Source organism: Mus caroli, chromosome 3 (assembly GCF_900094665.2).
Source record: "Mus caroli chromosome 3, CAROLI_EIJ_v1.1, whole genome shotgun sequence".
In the NCBI taxonomy this organism is placed as follows: domain Eukaryota; kingdom Metazoa; phylum Chordata; class Mammalia; order Rodentia; family Muridae; genus Mus; species Mus caroli.
Window position 1 is genome coordinate 91,888,461 of NC_034572.1, and position 16,963 is coordinate 91,905,423.

Here is a 16,963-nt window from a genome sequence, read left to right on the forward strand (position 1 = left end):
ATATATAATTTAAGCATCCACTTCTTCCCTAACCTACCTACTCTCCATCTTCCCTGTTCTTTCTGGACCTTCATAACAATTCCAGTCAACCTTTCCCAAGTATCCAGAGGTCACACACAAAGGTGAAGACAGCCCCAAAGAGTGGCATAGCTACACAGTTGGTCATGACATGTTAAGGTGTGTTTTATACTGTAATCTTACAAATTTGTGTCTATCAAACTTTTTACATTTTGCATTGCTATACACTCATATACTCATATATATATATATATACACAATTATTCAATTATGCATTATTATTTGATATTTCCTACTTGTCTTTCTGAGAGTGACCTGCTGGATTAACTTACTGAACAGAGAATAAGTCTTACCCTGTAGTTTGGGAAACATTGACACTGAGAGAACCCAGAATGAAGGATGATCAATTACTGCTGGGATGATAGCAACGAATGCTTTGCCAACAACTGAACTTACACTTGACCACGAGAAACAGAAAAAGCTTGAGTAAATCAGGTGGCTTCAGGAGTGTGCAATGGAATTGTCTATTCTTCTGAGAAAACAAGATTGTAAGGAGGAACATGTGTCTTATAATGATGAGGAAAATTTTTCACATTAAGAAATCTACTCACTTAAAAATCCGCACATAAAAATTCTTCATGTCTATTAAATCCTTAACTTTCAGAATAAATGAAGTCCATTGAGATTTAGTGACAATGAGGATAAAAACTAGAACTCACAACTCACTTTTCTGAGCCCTGTGGTAAGTTCCTGGAATCTCAGCTTCTTGGGAAGCAGAGGCAGGAGGATTGCTGCTTCCCAGAAGTTTGAGGTCAGCCTGGAGAACCTAGTGCGACCGTGTCTCACATACACTAACAAACTTTCTGGGACTAGTTCTACTATGAAATATCTGTGTGGCCTGAGGGTGTACCTCTCCACACATAGAACCGTCCTCATCTAGAACACGAAATGCTGAGAAGACGGTATGAAATGACTGGGAACAGGTAGGTAATGGTTATTATCACTTCCACTTTGCTCAAAGGATTATAGATAGTGTGTAGCTAGGTTTTGGCTGTCTACTTGAATCCTCTTTCTTAAATCACATATAATAATTTCATAAAAGGCTTTAATTAGAGAAATTAAAGTATATGAGACTTAAGGATATTCCCCTGCAGCTGAGATGTTTCCTGCACTGATTTCTATGCCTTTGTTCTCTTTCCACCCCCTCCTGCCCCTTTACTGGGTGGTTGGGTGGTTTGGATTGGTTTAGGCCAGTGCCTTCATGTCAGTAAGTTCTTACCCTTCTAAGTTTTCTTTCTCTACAGGCTTTCTCCACTAAATGGTTTAATCCACTTAGGATGCTATGTTTTTATCTCTCAAGTGATACCTTACCTTAGTCTTCTTGACCAAGAACTAGCCCACACACCCAAAGTTTTGCTGGAGAGTGCAACTTGAACCCCCATCCTCACAACCCACTTCATGACAAACACTCCAGCACAAGTCCAAGCATGTCAAACAGACTCTACCAAAGCGTCTTCTACTCTTCATACTGTAGCCAAGGAAATGCCTTCAAAACTCCAATCTTGTCAGAACACTTCATGGGCAACTCACCCATCTCTTAGGCTAAAGAGAAAACTAGATCACATTTCTTTAAGACAGTCCATCCCTTCTCTTCTTTCAAGTCTTAGTTGGAATTCCATCAAAATCACGCTTTCCCTACCCTGACGGACCTCCCCTTTCGAACTCCCAGTCAGGCAAACACCAAGTGTTCACGTGCTGCCTTTTGCTGTTGCTTTTATCCTCTTGGTGGGTGGCTGAGATTATTTAGGGTCCTTTGACTTCCCATGTAAACTCTAACCTTGCCCATCTATGGCCACCCGAGTAAAGGACCACTGAGTTCTATGTCTGCTCTTAGAGCCTGTGCGACAGCCGAAGACTGCTTCTGCAGTAACAGTCGTTCCCACAGTGTGGCTACAGGCTGCTTATGATTATTTCAACCGGAATAGAGTGGTTTGGGGGCTGGCAAGGAATATTTTGATTTTGTGCCCATATTCTCTTGGCTTTGTATTTATAAAGCACTCCCTAAAATAATCATTGGAGTTGATAAGTATTCTATATTTTGTGATAAGATTTACTAATCCACTTTCTTATCAATAAGTTAGCGTGCCTAGAATTTCCTCCTAAAGTAGATCTCAGGAGAATGACAGGAGCCAAGAACTTTCATACCTCAAACATAAAGGGATAGGACACATTGCCCGCCTCCAGCTGACCTTATAATGAATAGTGCCCCTCCTCCACGCCTCCCTGACTCCTCTGAGTCATACAATAACTAGACCTTCCTCACTTCTCCACAGTGCCAGACACTGTCCCTCCCCTACCCTCAAAGCCTTAAAATAGACTCCTTTGCCCTTCTGGATGGTGTGAAGCCCACCCCTTCCCTTCAGACCCCAGTACACTCTCTTCTAGCAGTAAATAAATCTTGTGACCTCCTCTGCCTCCATATCTCCTGTTGAGTTTGGAACTTTGTAAAAGTTTTTTTTTTCCCTTAATAGTTCCAAAGAAATCACACTTTCTTAAAATGGTAGTTGTAGGAAAATTATATCTTGTTCACTTACCTTCCTAAGTTCATCTGCCCATGAGAAGAACTTCTTCTGGGAGGTTTATATTAGCCTCACTGGCAGAAATCACCACTTGAACATTAATATCTCATACTTGTGACATCTCAGTCTGCATTCCTGATCATCCCTAGACAACATTCTTTCCTCGTTGGAGCCAGTTCCTATGTGTTGCAAGGCAAGATTTGTGGTTGGTGAGACTGAAGCCTTTGAGTCACTCCTGACTCAGTCTCTCACAGACACCATCTCATGTGACTGCAGATCCCACTGTCTATAACACACATGCATTAGAAATACAGATCACAGATGGCAGGTGCCACCACCACAGCATCTCTTGTACTGTGTCCCAGATGCCATGACCTCTCCCCTGAGTTACGTGAGCAGCCCCCTTTCCCCGTGTCCCCGCTTCTATCCCTGATGCTGATCATCAATCCTGAGCACAGTGCCTCTGGGACCAGGTTGAAATGCACCATGGTGCTGGAAGCTACTATCCTCCCCGAATCTAACTCCATGTCGATGGTGATGGTGGTTCATTAGCCCTTAAAGTGCAGGCCCAGGTGGGTCTGGATCCCCTTCCCTCCTCCCTTCCCCTCTCTTCCCCTCCCACCCCACTACTCCCCTCCTCTTCCCTTCTCTCTGCTGGGTTCCCACCTGCTCATGCTGTCCCACCTACACTGACTCTTCTTGTTCTTTCTCAAATGCAGTAAAGAGCCTTGTTCCTCAGGGCTTCTGAGATGGCTGGTCCTTCACCGTGCTGTGCTCCTGCCCTAGATAGCTGCCAAATCTTCTTCCTATGAAGGGCCTCATTTAAGACTAGAGCCCATCCCATACCTTAGCCCAACAGTCCTTGTCACCCTAAGATTCCATTCCATTATAGGGTCTTAGATTCTGCACACTGACCCATTTATCTTAAATTTCTCTCAGTCAGCATGCACTCTCTATGAAAAAACTGGAGTGGGTCTGCTTTACCCCCAGTACCAAAAATGATGCCTAGTGTACAGGAGGCACTCAGTACATGAGTGCTGAATGAAAGAACAGACCGATAATTAAATTACTAGCTCTCTGTTCTCCATGGGTTTGATTAGACTTAAATTCCATCTGCAACCCTGACGTCATTTCTCCTTAGAAACGGGTTGTCTTATATATATATATATATTTAGAGTAAATATATAAAGTATATATATTTAAAGTATATATTAAAGTATTATATATATAAAGTACTCTAGCAAACTAAAGTTAACTGCACAATCTGGACTTGCTACAAGAGTTCTGAACCAATGAGTATGTGAAAATTACAACACAAGGACATTGTGAACTCCGCAAATAGGACGAACAAAATGAATTCGTCAGGGGAGCTTGTCCAGAAAGGTTCCACAGAGAACTGGCACTTCTTTCTCCTTAAAGAAGCAATCAGGTCTGCATGGACGGAGGCAGCACGGAGAAGCCAAATATAAGAGGACAGAGAGCTAAGTTGGCTCAAGTCTAGGGCACCGCACTAGGAGCTTGGAGAGAACCCTGCCGAGAAGAGCTTGGCAGTCAGTGAGGACCTAAGAGTTTCCTTTTTGAAGCAGGTTCTGATGGGGAGAGTAGGGCTGAGATGAGGAGAAAGATGGTGGGGGAGGGAGGGCTAGGAACTGCAGGTCAGCGAGGCTCTTTCCTTGTTTTTTTCTTCCTTCCTTCCTTCCTTCTTCCTTCCTTCCTTCCTTCCTTCCTTCCTTCCTTCCTTCCTTCCTTCCTTCCTTCCTTTCTTCCTTCCTTATTTTCTTCCTAACTTCCTTCCTTCCTTCCTTCCTTCCTTCCTTCCTTCCTTCCTTCCTTTCTTTCTTGCTTTTTGTTTATTTGTTTACTGTTTTTGTTTTGTAGCGTTGAAAGCAAAATCCCACATACTGGGCTATATATACTTTGCCCTAGTACTTCACGATCTGGAGAAGGTCCACTTTGCTTAAGACAGAAACTACAGGCTCTAAGCATGTCGACTTAGCTCTTTCTTTTGCCCTCATTATCTTTACTCTTCTTTCAAAACATTTTCCTTCCAGAGATAAATGGCTCTCCTCTGTTCCTTCCTGAGTTTCCTCTTTCTACAGCTTCCATAATATATTAGTCCAGTCTTGAAATAAGACTGTAATAATGACTCCATCGTTGCCAGCAGGAGGAAGAGAATTACCACCCAGCTGTCGCATGTCATGCTCCATTAACAAACCCAACTGTCAAGTCAGCCTTTAAAAAACTCAGCTTGACATTTGCTTAATCATATTCAGACCCCCCAGATAGCTCCTATAATGGAATTGCTTGAAAACATATTATTCTCTTTGCAGTTTTTATCCTAAAAACATGTCCCTCTTCACTAGAATTGATTAATCATCTGAATAGACTCATTGTTTTCAACTGTAATATAATTTCTATAATTTAAACTCAACAAACTGGATGTCAGTGATATTTCATATTTTGTGTTGTTTGTGGGGGGGGGGGCATAGCAAAATGGCAAACCAAGAGATGGAAGGAAAATGTTTTTAGCATCCCCGTGTGATGTATTTAGACTACCTGGGATATGGCATGGACCAGTTTTAAGGGAATTTCCAGAAAGGCTTAACTAAGGAGGGTAGACCTACCCTGAATGTGGGAAATACTACACCCACCATGGCCTCAGTCTAACTGAGCAAAGCTTCCTGCCTGTGGGTGGCCTGTAACCAGCCACCTCATGTTCCCTTAGCAGCCAGGGCTGCTCTTATTGCAACACCCCCTCTCAAATTGTGAGGCAAACTCTCCTTCCTTCATTCTTGTCAGGTATTTGGTTATGGCAACCAGAAAGGTACTTACTATACCCCTGATAGCTAATTATCTACTTATTTAAAAATAATGTGAGATCATATGTGAATATATCCAGAGGCAACAATACTGTGCAAAAACCAATCACTTTAGAGCCAAGGACACTCAAGTTCAAATGTGGGCTTTGCTATTTTCTAACTGTGTGAGTCGGGGGAGCTTCAGAGAGGTTGAGAATGAAAAAGCTGGGGGTAGGGAGGAGTGGGTCTCAGGGGCTGCCAGGATGACTGCAGTCACATATAATATTTGCAGAGGTGACTTCTAGACGGCAGTTATTTTAACAATTAGCTCATTATCCTTCATGCACTCTTGTTGCTTGTGAAACTGTTGGTAAAAATAAAACTGTTGTAAAAGAAGCAAAACTAGGAATTACAAGGAGTCAGGGGCAGGGGAAAACATTCATTTTGTAAAGATCAATTGCCTCTTGAGTAGCATTGGACATTGTGAATTTATGGCCACATACTGCGTGTTAGTGAGAGAGAGTAAACTTCCTGTCTGGAGAAGGACTTCGGTGGGACCACTAAACACTTGCCACGGGCACTGCTCAGGGTCTTCGAAGATCAGCAAGAGAGAACTTTTAAGATCTCTGACCAACTTGATTCTTCCGTGTTTGAATGTTTAATTACGGTAGTTCTGTAGATACGGTTATACCGTGTCTGTTACAGCAATCATCCTGTATAGGATTTACGGTGTAGGTAGCATTTTCATGTTTATTTCATTACATCCTTAACACCACCCTTGAGGTACAAGAGTAAGGATGACAACGCCAGACCACACTTCCCGAAGCACAGTTATCAGGACCTCAGCTGGGACACCTGTGACCTCTGTGAGCCTATGACACACCCGTGACTAATGAGGTACTTCCTCTTCTGCCTCAGGCCTCCAATATCTTTTCAAAGTCCATCTAAACTGTAAGTAATTGCCCCTGTGCCCTTGGGGAACCTTCTTGAGACTCTACATTTTTTTAAAAATCCTTCTCTCTATTTTCAAGATAACTACACCAAAGTCAGCTCTCAGAAAATTATACGGTGTTACCGTATGACCCAGAAACCCTCTCCTCACTACAAATCCAAAGAATGAATACAAACAGCTCTGTAAAGCACGAACACCACGCCTGCCCCAGCACCACTCGTGAGAGTTCAAAGTGGGAATGTTCCAAGTGTTCTCGAACTGACAAATGCATAAAAAACGGACGGTATCCTTATACGAGAACACTGTTCGGCTGTAAGAATGATATTCTACCACACGGGCAAGTCCTGAAAGCATTTACTAACGGGAAAAGGCAGGCACAGAAGGCCAGATGCTGTATAACTCCACTGTAGGAAATGCTCAGAATGGACAGATCTATGGAGAACAGTAGACCAGTGATTTTCAGGGGACAGAGCAAGGGGAAAACATGGAGAGGCTGTAATGAGCATAAGGCTTCTTTCTGGGGTGTAGAAATGTTCTGGAATTAGGTATCAATTGACAACTGCACAACTGGAAATATACACTCTTCAAGGATAAATTTTGTGTGGTACTTAAATTGAGTTTTAATAAAGCTGCCATAGAAGAAGGAGGAGGAGGAGGAAGAGGAAGAAGAAGAGGATGAGGAGGAAGAGGAAGAAGAAGAGGAGGAGGAGAAGGAGGAGGAGGAGAAGAAGAGGGCGGGGTAGGAGGAGGAGGAGAAGGAGGAGGAGGAGGAGGGGAAGAGGAGGAGGAGGAGGAGAAGAACCAGTGAATGTTAAATAGTTGATCCTAAATGGATCACAGGTTCTAACAGAAAGTCTACCTACATATCCTAAGTGGCCTTCACTATCCATTAGTTATGGTTAAGTTTTATCATAAGAAAGTTTTACTGTAATCCTCAGATAAAATGGCGCAAAACATGATCCACTCTACATTTTGACACAAGGAAAACATACCCACTAGGCAATCTGCATGAACATGTATGGCATTTTCCCAGGACTAACAGACTAACAAGGAGAATCAAAATCATGCAATTTGTTCTTCCATTCCCCAAACCCTTTCACTGCAACACACAGGCTCTGCTCAGCATCCCAGATGCCAGCTATGAATTCTACAAGGGCCTGGCTTTTTTTTTCCCCGCTTTGAGACTGGACAGTAAACAAGAGATTGAAACTACCATATCATTCCTGAAGCTCCAGAGTCATTTAAATGCCAAACTATGGAAACCATTCTGCTTTCTGCCCTACAACTCAGCAGCACACTGGTGCCCACACTTGGCATCCTTCTCTGGAAATAGCCAGCCCGATGACAAGAGAGCTCATGCAGAAGCCCATCTTGGGCAGTGTCCTCGGTCACATAAAGGATGAGGATCCAAATGACGTCCCTTATGCCATCCCCCGCCATGCTCGCACACCCATGCCACCCACAGTCCTGGAATAGCAAGGCATCATCAATCCCCTCACACCAGAGCATGGGAATAAACACAAAACAAAGCAAACAACTCCCCTGGCCACCAGAAATAGATGGCCCAGCCAGAAATAACGCTGCCCGAGACAGTAACGTGAGAGTCGGCAGAAGTGACAGGCGGGCTGCGGTGATCTAGTAGTACTCAAGGACTCTCCGGATCTAAACTAGATCCTCTACCAGTCAACAATACCAGGACTTGGGTGTGTCCACAGTGGGCTCAACTTAGAGAGCTCAGTTGCTGAGCTTCTGCAATAAAAGGGAAGCTACCAAGCAGTGGTCTTGTTTGTGCCTCCCGGTTTTCAGTAACCTCGGGGCTGGCGAGGTGGTTCAGTGGGTAAGAGCACTTGCTATGAAATCGAGAGGACCTGAGTTCAAATCCACAGAACCCATGTAAAAGCCAGGTAGATGGCTCTGTTTGCCTGTAAGCTACAGGTTCAGTAAGAGACTGCCTCAGAAGTAAGGTGGAGAAATAGATATACCTCTGTGTGTGTGTGTGTGTGTGTGTGTGTGTGTGTGTGTGTGTGTGTGCAGGTGCACCTACACACACACACACACCACATCACATCAAGATTTCCAGTTGCTCTCTTTCTCAGTGGCTGGCATAACCTAGCACAGCATGCTTGCCGTGTATCAGACACTCTATCTCCATATCTAGTAATGAAAAGAATAGATTTTGCTGCTCTACCAAAGAAGCTGAGTTCAGTGCCCAGCACCCACACAGCAGCTCTAGCCTGTAACTCCAGTTCCAGGGGATCTGACACCCTCACAGGGACATACAGGCAGCAAAATACCAATATACATAAAATAAAAATAAATTTTTAAAAAAAGAGGCGGGGGAAGGCACATCTGATTTCAACATCTTCCTGGTAAACCATTTTAAACACATCCTAGTTAAGACTGGGTAAATTTTAAAGTCTTTAGATACCTCGCAGGCCATATAGACTTTTTCATTTTCTTTTCCATTTTCAACTCCTCTCCATGTTCCTTGTCAGCATGCTCTCAGACTGTTGACCAGCTCTAGTCCCTTCCCTCATCCACAGCCTGACTCATGCTTTTATTTCTGCATGGAAGATGCCTCACATTCTGTACCAGTCCCTAACCTGCCTTCCTCCTGTTGAATAAAATTAAAATGAAGAGCAGCCCCAGAGAACACAGGCACAGTGACAGTTGGGTCTTCTGAGCAAACATAACTTTGATTTTCAAATGTAGCAGAAGCTTAGCAAATGGCTTTTGCAAAGCTGGTTATAAAGACTGGAACCGAAGCTCACCGAATCAGAAGTGTCAATCAACCAAAATAAACATAAGAAACGATACAAATGGAGACGTTCTAATGGAACAGATCAAGTGAGGAAACGCTGTGACTGCAACTAATAGAAATAACTTTCTTCAGTTCAAACCACTCAGTCGTTTCCATACTCTCCTTGTAAGCATTTCTTTGACATTTTGTCTCTGGGACAGGTAGCCCCTTATACCAGGGTGTTTTCACATTTGCAAATTACTCCAAGAAAAAGTAAAAATTTTATTGTGTTCTCTTTTTAGACATTCTTCCAGGTCCCCAGTCAAGTGCAGTTTTCTCTAGGAATCTTCCCCTCCACCATGCCCAGAATCATTCTAAGAGCACAAGCTACATATTTTGTTAAGACCCTTGACTTCCATCATAGCAATGATAACATTCCGATGTGTTTTAATTTGCAGACCAGACCATTGGTTTTGCTCTGTAGTTCTTAAGCAAAAAAAAATTAAATAATTTTATATGTAAGTTAGGAGTGAAACTTTGCTGAAGGTCTGTGGAATGACTGCATCCCATTTTAAAAGAAAAAAAAAACAATTATGCTTGTGGATATTGAAAGTTTAGAATTTTCTCTTCTTATCTAATAATGTTCCAGATGTCTGAAGGCATCTGTGGAAACTAAACCAGTATACTTGAGATGCTATGGTAATGGAAGTGTAAATCCTCTCTCAAAAATAAAATTCAGTTTGCCAGTAACATTAATGTTTCAAGGCTGTGATTAGAGGGAAACAAGACATACGGAACCTGCAGACCCTAACGTGACCCAGATTCACCTAAATTAGCAAAGGATACTCAGCCATAGTAATGCAGTTCCCTGAGGGAAGAATCCTCTTATTGTGATTGAGTCTTTCTCCTTCTCTCTCTTCCTTCCTCTCTTTTTTCTTTCCTTTCTTCTTCCTTTTTTCCTCCTATAGATTTTGTGACCCAAGTGGAAAAGTTTGCCAGGGTGGGTGGGACCTCATGAGGCTGACTCACTGTGGTTAGAGCCAGCAGCCTGCCGGAGAAAGCTGGCTTCAGTGTACGGCTAGAAAATGCTGTCGATGGTTTTGAAGGCATGTTCATATTAAAGGCATCATTGCTAGAAAATAGGTAATCAGGGAAAGGCAACAGAGGCCTGCTCTCGATTATAAAACACATATACCCTTCTTGAGCTCTTTTATACCTCGGACCATTCTGATCTATGTATAAAGCCACACTGTACATGTTCACCAATGGAATCCCCTCTCTGAATGGTTGGTCCTTCCATCTCCCAAGACAATTGGAGCCGGCAGCATTACTGAGGCTCTGCATGATTGGGGGAGAGTTATTTGGACTTTTGTCTCTTCGCTGGTGTAATAGATGTAATATGAGTATCTATCTCCTAAGTTAGCAACGTGAGCAAGAACTAGTTGAAATAGCAACTAGTTGAAATAGCATGTTACAGAGTTAGAAAAGCCTTGAGTATATAGAAAGTACTCCATGAACATCATTATTATTTACCAGGGACACAATTCTCTTAATTATCCCATCAAAAAGTATTTTTAAAACTCTCTGTTTCCTTCCCTTCTTCTATCTCTTTGGTTTTGTCAGTGGCTGAGTGACATTTTTCCCTCCTGCTCCATCGTTAACACACAGATACCTGCTTTAAAATCTGTCACTCATGATGGATACTGAGTCACGGCAGGAGAGCCGCAAGATCTACGGGAATAGTTGGTCTTCAATAGTTTTCAACAAATTTGCTGCTGAACATTTATTGAGTATAGGTTGTATACTGCATTACACTAGATGCTATAAACTGGCTGAGGGTAAGCGTGGAGTCTGAATTAGAATATGCTTTATGATTAGAGAAACCATCCTAACAAACAAAAGGAGAAACTCGGTGCCTTAGTCAAAACTCAGTCAAAACTGTTTAAGATAAACAGGTGTTAACCAGGTGGAGAAAGAGAGAAAGGTTTCCTGGCATAGAAACCACCAGAAACAAAGACATAGAAGAAGACAGCTGTGCATCACGCATGGGTTGGGACTTTGATTCACGCAATGAATGTGTGAGATGATATTCTGATATGAAAGGAATTTTTTGCTTAGCTGGGAAGATCTGGTAGAATTCTACTCTGCATCAGCTCTAACAGAGGAACTTAGAATTTCATTCCCAAGTGGGATCCTTCATTAGCACCTGATACCCAGAAAGTAAGGCTGAGCAGTTCCTTTCTAAGCCCTCCAGGCAGGCATTATCCACCCTATTTCATTCACTTACTACTGTTGATAGAGTGTTGAGAATGGACACACAGAAAAGAGAGCCCCTGGCTTATCCATCCAACTTCTTTTGTCACATTTATACATTAACATCTGTGGTGGTTCTAATAGGAATGGCCCCCACAGACTCTCATGTGTTTGAATGCTTAGTCCATGTGGAATCGCACTATTAGGAGGCGTAGCCTTGTTGGAGTAGGTGTGGCCTTGTTAGAGGAAGTGTGTCACCGTGGGGGTAGACTTTGAGGTCTCTATGCTCAAGTTTCTCCTAATGTGGAATCAAAGTCTTCTCCTGGCTGCCCCAGGAGATTCTGATCGAGATGTAGAATTCTTGGTTCCTCCAGCACCAAGTCTGCCTGCATGCTGCCATGCTCACACCCCATGGTGATAATGGACTGACCCTCTGAAACTGAAAGCCAGCCCCAACAAAATGTTTGCCTTTATAAGAGTTGTCTTCCTCATGGTATCTCTTTACAGCAATAAAACCCTAAGAAAAAGTAATGGTCATTTTCCCTAGTTATGTTCTGGCTCCATAGCACACCAGTGTTTACATTTTGGGTCTGCTGGATCTTACTTTGTGTCATGTGCAGTTTGAGCTTGCTGAGACGTTGCCTCTAGAAGTGAGGTTGCTCCCCCACCCACTTCAGACCCAAACACATGTATGCCCATTGTCCTCCGATTAGCTGGGCCTCCCTAACTCTGACAGGGAGGGAGAAGAACAGCAAAACAACCCAAGAGCGAGAACACCATGCCCTGGAGAGCAGCTAGAAGGTAAACCGTCTCCAACAGAGGTTATGATGGCTCATCCCAAGTTATAAAACTCCCCACAGAGGGAAAGAGAAGCTGAAAAGGTATCCATGGGAAAATCCTATGTGAGAAGCTCATCCATAGAGAAAGCTCAAGCAGAACTCCCAGCGGATTGCCTCAGCCTCCCCAGTCAGCTTCTGCTGGATGTTAGAGCTCCGAGATGATGATGGTGTCTCTAGCTGTTGCTATTCATTCTTTTACCAGGGATTCTCACCCAGTGTGCTCTGCCAGGAATCAGTATTGGGAACTCTAGGACCACTTTAAGGGGCTTCCCCACTTGACTACTGCTGGATGTTTTGAGCATCCAATTTAATCATATTTGCTCTATCTATCTATCTATCTATCTATCTATCTATCTATCTATCTATCTATCTAGTTATTTATCATATTTATCTATTGCTCTATCTATCATATCTATCTATCTATCATATCTACCTGTCTATTGATCTATCTATTTCACTTGTTATTTTTCTCTTACTTTGGCCTCCTGTGTACATAATAAATATAATAAATTCACTCATTCAAAACAAAACTATGGCCATCGTATATTGTGCTGGCTACTTCTTACATCAACTTGACACAGCTATAGTCATCTAAAAGGAGGGCACCTCAATTGAAAAAAACGCTTCCAGAATATATAGCTGTAAACAGGCAAGTCTGTTGGGCATTTTATTAAGTGGTGATTGATGAGGTAGGGCCCAGTCTCCTGGGCTGGTAGTCTTGGGTTCTGTAAGAGAGCAGATTGAGCAGGCTATGAAGAACGAGCCAGTAAATAGACTCCTCCATGTCCTCTGTGTCAGCTCCTGCTCTGTTTGAGTTCCTGTCCTGACTTTCTTTGATGATGAGCAGTGATGTGGAAGTGTAAGCCAAATAAACCCTTTTCTCCCCAAGTTGCTTTGACTGGGGTGTTTCATCACAGCAATACTAATACAGAACATGTTGAAATCAGAGTAACTCCCAGGTAACTCCCTAGAATTCCTGCATCAGAAAACATTTTCAAAGGAATCACATTACTGGTGAATCACTGTTTACTGAGCCAGATCCTTTAATATTTCTTCTTTTCTTATCTGGACTCCTTTCTTATCTCCCTCTAGCCCAACCTCTCATGGACTCATTCTATGCATATCCTTCTTCCTTTGCCCTCAATGTCCCCTTCATTTGGAATTTTATATCTCTGAGTAGGAAACTTAATCTCAGCCAGTGTACAGCATCTGTAACAGGTAGCCTCTGCAAGAAAGCCATTCCACACTCCTTTAATAAGATTAGACACATTCTCTCTGCATCTCAAATTATATGGTCCTTATTGTTACAGATCATAATGTTAGTTATGTTGTTACATTACCATGTGGTTAGTCATGCAATGTCTGGACTTCCTAACATGGAAATGAAGGGCAGGGACATTCTCACATGCTTCTTGTTCTGATCAGGATGAATCCTAGCTGCTCATCCCAAGCCTGTGCTGCTTTGACATGCTCGACAAGCCCTGGAGGAATGAAGCCCTGTCTGGTACAAAACCTTCAACATAGCTCTCAGGAAGCCCCTACCTGTCCTTTATCCCAAGGCCATGGAATACATGTTTTTAAACTTACAGAGCATGCCCTGATATTTTCTCCACTTTTAGGGTAGGGCATTGGAATGTGTCCTCAGTGCTCAGCAATGTTTTCCAAAGCAATGATTTCTCTGATTGTCACATCCCCGTCAGATGTACAAAATAGATGTGAGTGTTTAAGGGTGAACACACAGATTAGCACTCCATGAAACAGAAATTGAGTTTTGCTATTTCTCTCAACACCTAGAGAACAAGGTGACCTGAACTGTCAAATCAGAGGACTCAGGAGTTACATCTGGAATCCAGCTGACCTTGTTAGTCCCCCAGCTCAGCCTCACAGCATCCAGTCATTCATCCCATCAGTGGACCTGATATTCCTCAGTCTTAAGCTCTCCACTGCCTCTCACCAAAAGGAGTCACAACACACTTTGCCTTTCAGAGGCACCCCTCTCAGATGCTGAGATGCTCTGCATAAGTGCCTGCCTCTTGAGCAGCAGCAGATCCAAAAGGTTGGGGAAAGGAGCATGTGAAGTTGCTACCACACCTACTCTCGTCACCATTATCACCCACAGAATATATCTGGAAGGATGTATTTGTGGTCCTAGGGAATGTCTGTAATTATGACTTGAAGAAGGTCAGAGTAAATGCATGGTAACGCAACTTCTTTTGACTTTATTGTGCTATGGTCATAGGGATCCCCTGTGGACTGAAAGGAAACCCATTGGTCTGACAACCTATGTATAAGTACTCAAGAGATGCCCACTCCTTGGGTATCCCCCAGAGGGCACCAAAGACCTGTTTCCCTTTTTAGAACATGGGCATGAGACTTTCTGAGAGTCTCCTCTTGGGTGGTATAAATACAGATTCTATTGTACAGATTTCTGAGGGCTAACCCAGCATGCAGGGAGCTGGGAATCTGCACTATACCATTGGGTTCTGTTCTTGGCCAAATCTATGGATATTTAAGAAGTCCATCTTAGGATCGCTGTTGCGGTGAAGAAACATCATGATCATACCAACTCTTATAAAACAAAACATTTCATTGGAGCTGGCTTACAGTCTCAGAGGTTTAGTTCATTATCATCATGGTGGGAAACATGGTATCATGCAGTGCCGGCAGACTTGGTGCTGGGAGAGCCAAGCGTTCTACATCTTGATCCCCAGCAGCCAGCAGCAGGAGACTGGATCCCTTTCACACTGGGTGTGCATTTAAGACCTCAAAGCCTGCCTGCCTCCACAGTGATACACCTCCTCTAATAAGGCCACATCTCCTCCATTATGGCTACACCTCCTCCATTAAGGCCACACCTCCTAATTTTGCCACTCTACTATGGCCAAACATTCAAAACCATGAATCTATGGATGCCATAGCTGTTCAAACCACACAGAGTCTGAAGCAACTTCACTTGATTTTTGCTAAAAAGCAAATGGCTCTCTCATTGAGCTCCCTGATAGAACAGACAGTATCTAGCTTTCTGGCATTGTCCAAGCTGGCAATAGAGAAAATTGCCCTGAGCTCACTATGTTGCAAGTACAGCTTTCTCCAGGTGTCATTTAACCTTCCTGGGCCGTCTAAAAAGTGAACTAGGAAGATGACCAATAAAACAGAATTCACCAGTATCAGCAATTGATCTCCCATGGGCTCTAGCAAAGAGCTAAAAGCATATACTTAGGGTGCATACATTCTCAAAAGGGTCACCATTATGATGGCTGAGCCATACTCCGAAATATAAATCATATTTTTACAATAAAATCCTGATTCCATATTTCTGTCTCACCTTCTCAAAGTCTCGAAGAGCCTGGGTCTGTACCAGAGGGGGCTTCTCAAATGCTCTCAAGGAGTGCGCCTGCGCGAAGGGAATCCTCTCAGCACTTCTCCAGGTCTGCGACTGAACGGGAGGACCTCGATCTTTAGTGTCACTGAGAAAAGCTGGCAAGGAAACAGAACAATAAGAAAAAGAGTATTGCATAATGAAGGCAGCATGGCTGTTCTAACTGGCACGTGCCAGCAGAAGTTCTGCAGAACATGAACCAACTGTAGGTCATATAGAAAGAATTCACACACAATATCATATGTGGGGCTTGCTACTAATGCTCTCTGGTAAATCCTTGGTCATAGCTTATGTCCATGCCTCTTTGTGACATGATAGCCATACTCCGTCTCTACCCAAGTTGGCCAAGTGACATGGACTCACCAACAAGTCACACAAGAATTACCCTACATGTGTCAGGAACAGAGGACTTGTGACACTGCTTTTCTGCTCTCGGCTTCTTACCTCAGCATTCACGGTGCTGCAGCACCAAGTTCTCAGAGCAGGGGCACATGAAAAGATAAGGAATTGGCTCCCCCATCAAACATGACTCAAGAGGGCCACAGATGAGGGCACAACTGGGATTATGATCTGAAGTAATAAAAAAAAATGTAGAAAACAAATCTTTCCTTGGCTGATAGAAGGAAACAATGAGCTGCTATTAACCAAACTATTCTCTTTGCATTAAGAAGAGTAAGAGCCACATGGACGCACATGACATATGGAGTTCCAGTCTGAGGACAAGTGAAAACAAATGGGCCCTGGATGGCCCTGACTTCATTGAGAAGGTAGCTATGGCCCTGACTGACTTCATGGAGACGCTCTCTAGACACAAGGATAAAGTAGACTTTAAGGCAAATCGTCACTCTGTGCTCTATTTCTTCCCCTCTCTCCCTTCCTTCCTGTCTCCTCCTGTCCCAGTTGTGAACTTGTCAGAAGAACTGTGTCATTGTTTCAATCTTGAATGTTCCTCAAAAGCTCAAATGCTAAAGGCTGGCTGGACAGCCTATAGCACTTGTGGGAGGTGGAAACTGGAGTTAATAGATGGAAGACAGGTTTCTGAGGGCAAGTCCTCAAAGAGGTTATAGGGACCTTGGCCCTTTGCCTCTGTCTTTGCTGCTCAGTTGTCCTGAGGTAGGCATGTCTCCTCAGCTATGGACTCCTGTTGTGAAGGGCTGCCTCACCACAAGCCACGTGGGAAACAGAGCCAAGCAACCACAGGCCCCTGAAACCAGGGGCCAAAGGGAAACCTCCTTTCCAGCTGCTCTGAGGAAGCATAAATGTGTTCCCATCATCTTCCTAGAGCGTTTATGTGTGCTCAGCAGAGACTTAAATTCATCCGTGTTAAATGGAAAAGGCACTTTGAAGAAAAAGTGAAGGTGAATCTGTAAATTATGAAAGAGAAATGGAAACTTCTACGAGAGAG

The 16,963-nt window shown here is 43.3% G+C and overlaps 1 protein-coding gene across 5 annotated transcripts in view; it reads right to left on the reverse strand.

The window, feature by feature from the left end:
* Positions 1-16,963, reverse strand: part of LOC110291038 (myomegalin) — a 198,945-nt gene that overhangs the window by 139,379 nt on the left and 42,603 nt on the right. For all 5 annotated transcript variants that reach the window (XR_003836187.1, XM_029475075.1, XM_029475072.1 and 2 more), the window contains exon 3: positions 15,505-15,656. Coding sequence is in view for 4 of the 5 variants with exons in the window: in XM_029475075.1 (XP_029330935.1) it covers positions 15,505-15,656 (152 nt within the window). In the remaining variant the exon portion in view is untranslated. The remainder of the gene's footprint in view (positions 1-15,504; positions 15,657-16,963) is intronic.